At 41.2% G+C, this 3,942-nt stretch overlaps 1 protein-coding gene across 1 annotated transcript; it reads left to right on the top strand.

The window, feature by feature from the left end:
* Positions 1-2,775: 2,775 nt before the first annotated feature.
* On the top strand, positions 2,776-3,600 carry LOC131479140 (uncharacterized protein DDB_G0271670-like). The gene has a single exon (XM_058659711.1). It carries the CDS (start codon positions 2,776-2,778, stop codon positions 3,598-3,600), a length of 825 nt encoding a protein of 274 aa, XP_058515694.1.
* The last annotated feature ends 342 nt before the right edge of the window (positions 3,601-3,942 follow it).

Genomic DNA, 3,942 nt, shown 5'->3' with positions numbered 1-3,942 from the left:
CACATATTCATACACACATACACAGATACACACACACACAGACATATCTACGTGCACGTAAGCACGTACACACACATATGCACTTATACGTACATAGACGTTCACACACACACACACACACACACAGATATATACATACATACATACATACATACATACATACATACATACATACATACATACAAAGACATACACAGACCTACACACACGCACACACATGTACACGTATACATACATATACAGACACACATACACACACATACACGTACACCCACGTACACATACATACACGTGCACGTACATACACATACACACGCACACACGTATACACGTATACATACATATACAGACACACATACACACACATACACGTACACCCACGTACACCATACATACACGTGCACGTACATACACATACACACGCACACACGTATACACGTATACATAACATATACAGACACACATACACACACATACACGTACAACCCACGTACACATACATACACGTGCACGTACATACACATACACACGCACACACGTATACACGTATACATACATATACAGACACACATACACACACATACACGTACACCCACGTACACATACATACACGTGTACGTACATACACATACACACGCACACACGTATACACGTATACATACATATACAGACACACATACACACACATACACGTACACCCCACGTACACATACATACACGTGCACGTACATACACATACACACGCACACACGTATACACGTATACATACATATACAGACACACATACACACACATACACGTACACCCACGTACACATACATACACGTGCACGTACATACACATACACACGCACACACGTATACACGTATACATACATATACAGACACACATACACACACATACACGTACACCCACGTACACATACATACACGTGCACGTACATACACATACACACGCACACACGTATACACGTATACATACATATACAGACACACATACACACACATACACAGTACACCCACGTACACATACATACACGTGCACGTACATACACATACACACGCACACACGTATACACGTATACATACATATACAGACACACATACACACACATACACGTACACCCACGTACACATACATACACGTGCACGTACATACACATACACACACACACACGTATACACGTATACATACATATACAGACACACATACACATACATACACGCGCACGTACATACACATACATACACACACACACACACACAAAAAGAAGACTCACACACACATTACATCCACATACATATACACCGTAGTACGTACATGTACATATTAAACATGCATACGTCCACATGTACCCCGACATCCACACACACTCGGCTACGTGGAGATATATATACATATATGTAAATATGCTCGCATATACAGACATATGCATACATGCACATGCATATACATATACACACACGTACATATACATATATATACATACATACTAGCGCTAACCATACAGCGTATATCATATATATATATATATATGTCTACATACATACTAACTGGATACAGGAAAGAGATAAGACTATGACACATGCATACTGGACAGGAATGTATGCATACGTATATAGGCAAGCCTACCATTAGATCAAATGCATTATATTATACATATATATACATATAACACGTGTGTTATACATTTATACATACACATATATATATATATATATATATTTATAAACACATATCACATATGCATTACATATGCCCCATATACATATATACATACATGTATATACATCTATACATACATATATGTATATATATATATATATTAACACATATCACATCTACTATAGTATACCTCTAATGGATCGGCGAGAAGATCTTTTTCAAGGCGAGCATCACAACAGAAGCGAATGAAAGACCCTTGAGGTAGACCGACGGGGAGTCCTTCGTTCTCCAAATTTTTGACAGCGGCAGGTGGAACTTTAGCGTAGTGCATGAATACTTCTGAGAGGCAGTGTTTCAGTCTAAGACAATATACCATACAGAAAATCAGACACAAAAAGGATACACACACACACACACTCTCATATATACACCCACATACATCCCCAGATACTTACATGGGAAAACACATATATATATATATATATATGTGTATACATATATAAATATACAATCAAATTAGTATACGTATATACATATATATATATATATCTGCAGTTATGTAGTCTGACAGCAAATCATGTAGTAGCGCAAAGACAAACAGATCAGCAAATACACACGCACATACCCGCACACCTGTGCACTTACACGGAGACGTATATATCTGGCGACATACATATATAAATATATATATATATATATGTATAGTTGTATGTAGTTATATACGTATGTTTTACGCACGCTCTCTCTCTCTATATATAGACATACCTGCAGTGTTTTAATATGACAATGAAACAAAAGCTGCTTAGACAGAAATACACACACACACACACGCATAGACCCTAACACCTAGACACTGACACGCAGAGACATATACATGCATATATACATATATATATTTATATATACATATATTTGTTATATACATATATATGTATATTACACATATTACTAGAGGAAGGAATTCATACACGGATTGACAGACAGAGAGAGACGTTGAGAGAAGGAGAAGGAGATGTGGCCTACACAACGCACGGGAAGGAGCAGCACATATATATACACACACATATACATATATGTATATATATATATGTAGATATACATGTATATATAATGGCAGTAGCCGCGCAGAGAAAGAATAAAAAAGTGACATTAGTAGGAAAATGCACCAGGATAGTAGCAGCAACAGCACAGGTAGTAGCGGCAGCAGCAGCTCTAACCACAAGAGCACCAGGAAAAGCAACAGGCAGCAACAGTAGGAATAGTAGCAGTAGCAGCAGCAGCAGGAACAGTAGTGGCAGCAGCAGAATCAGTAACAGCAGTAGCAACAAGAGTACCAGAAGAAGCAACAGCAGCAGCAGTACGAGCCGCAACACCAGCAGGAGTAGTAGCGGCATCACAAACAGTAGTCGCAGCAGCAGCAACAGTAGCAGCAGTAGGACACCCAGCAGTAGCAGTGGCAGCAGCAGCTGGTGTACCTGGAGTAGCAGCACCCCCAATAGCAGCAGACGCAGCAGCAACACAAGAATGAAGAGGACCAGCAGTAGGAGGAGCACTAGCAACAGCAGCAGGGAATGCAGTAGCAGCAACAGTAGTAGCAAGAGCACCAAGGGGCTTCACACATCCTTAAGAAGAAGCAGCAGCAATAGCTCCTGGATCGTCAGCAAGAGAATTACACAAAGCAGCAAGAGCTACAGGAAGAGAAGGAGGAAGTGCAGCACAAGTAGTACAGACAGAAGAACCAGGACTGCAGCAGAAGAAGGAGAATACGGCATGACTAATGAATACACGACATCCAACAGCAGCAGGAGCAGTGGCATGCACCATGAGCACAACTCAAAGTTCTTAGAGAAACAGCACCAGCAGCAGCAGGTGCTGCTACTCAGCAGTAATTCCCTTCAAAGCAAATACTGTCGACAACGTTTTATGCGCGAGTGACACTACTAGCGCGAGGGGGCAACATAAGTGGCAGCCACGTGCTGCTGCTGCAGCAGCAGCACCACAGCAGCAGCAGCGACAGCAGTAGCCGCAGAAGCAGCTGCAGCGGCGGACAGGAGAACTCGCCGGTTTCCGACAACAACCGGCGAAACATCCCTCCCGGCCTGCACGTACGTTCACGAAGAAGCAACAAGTATGACCTCTGAAGATTACTGCATCATTCCTTCTCACATTCTGTGTAAGTTCACGTGTGTACGTGTATGTGCGTGTAAGTGGGTGTGCCTCTCTCTATACACATACATGTATGTATGTCTCTATACCAGTCCTGTAGCAATGTGTGTA

This window comes from Ochotona princeps, unplaced genomic scaffold, assembly GCF_030435755.1.
Source record: "Ochotona princeps isolate mOchPri1 unplaced genomic scaffold, mOchPri1.hap1 HAP1_SCAFFOLD_2140, whole genome shotgun sequence".
Classification (NCBI taxonomy): Eukaryota; Metazoa; Chordata; class Mammalia; order Lagomorpha; family Ochotonidae; genus Ochotona; species Ochotona princeps.
This window is presented reverse-complemented; position numbering and strand designations above follow the sequence as displayed.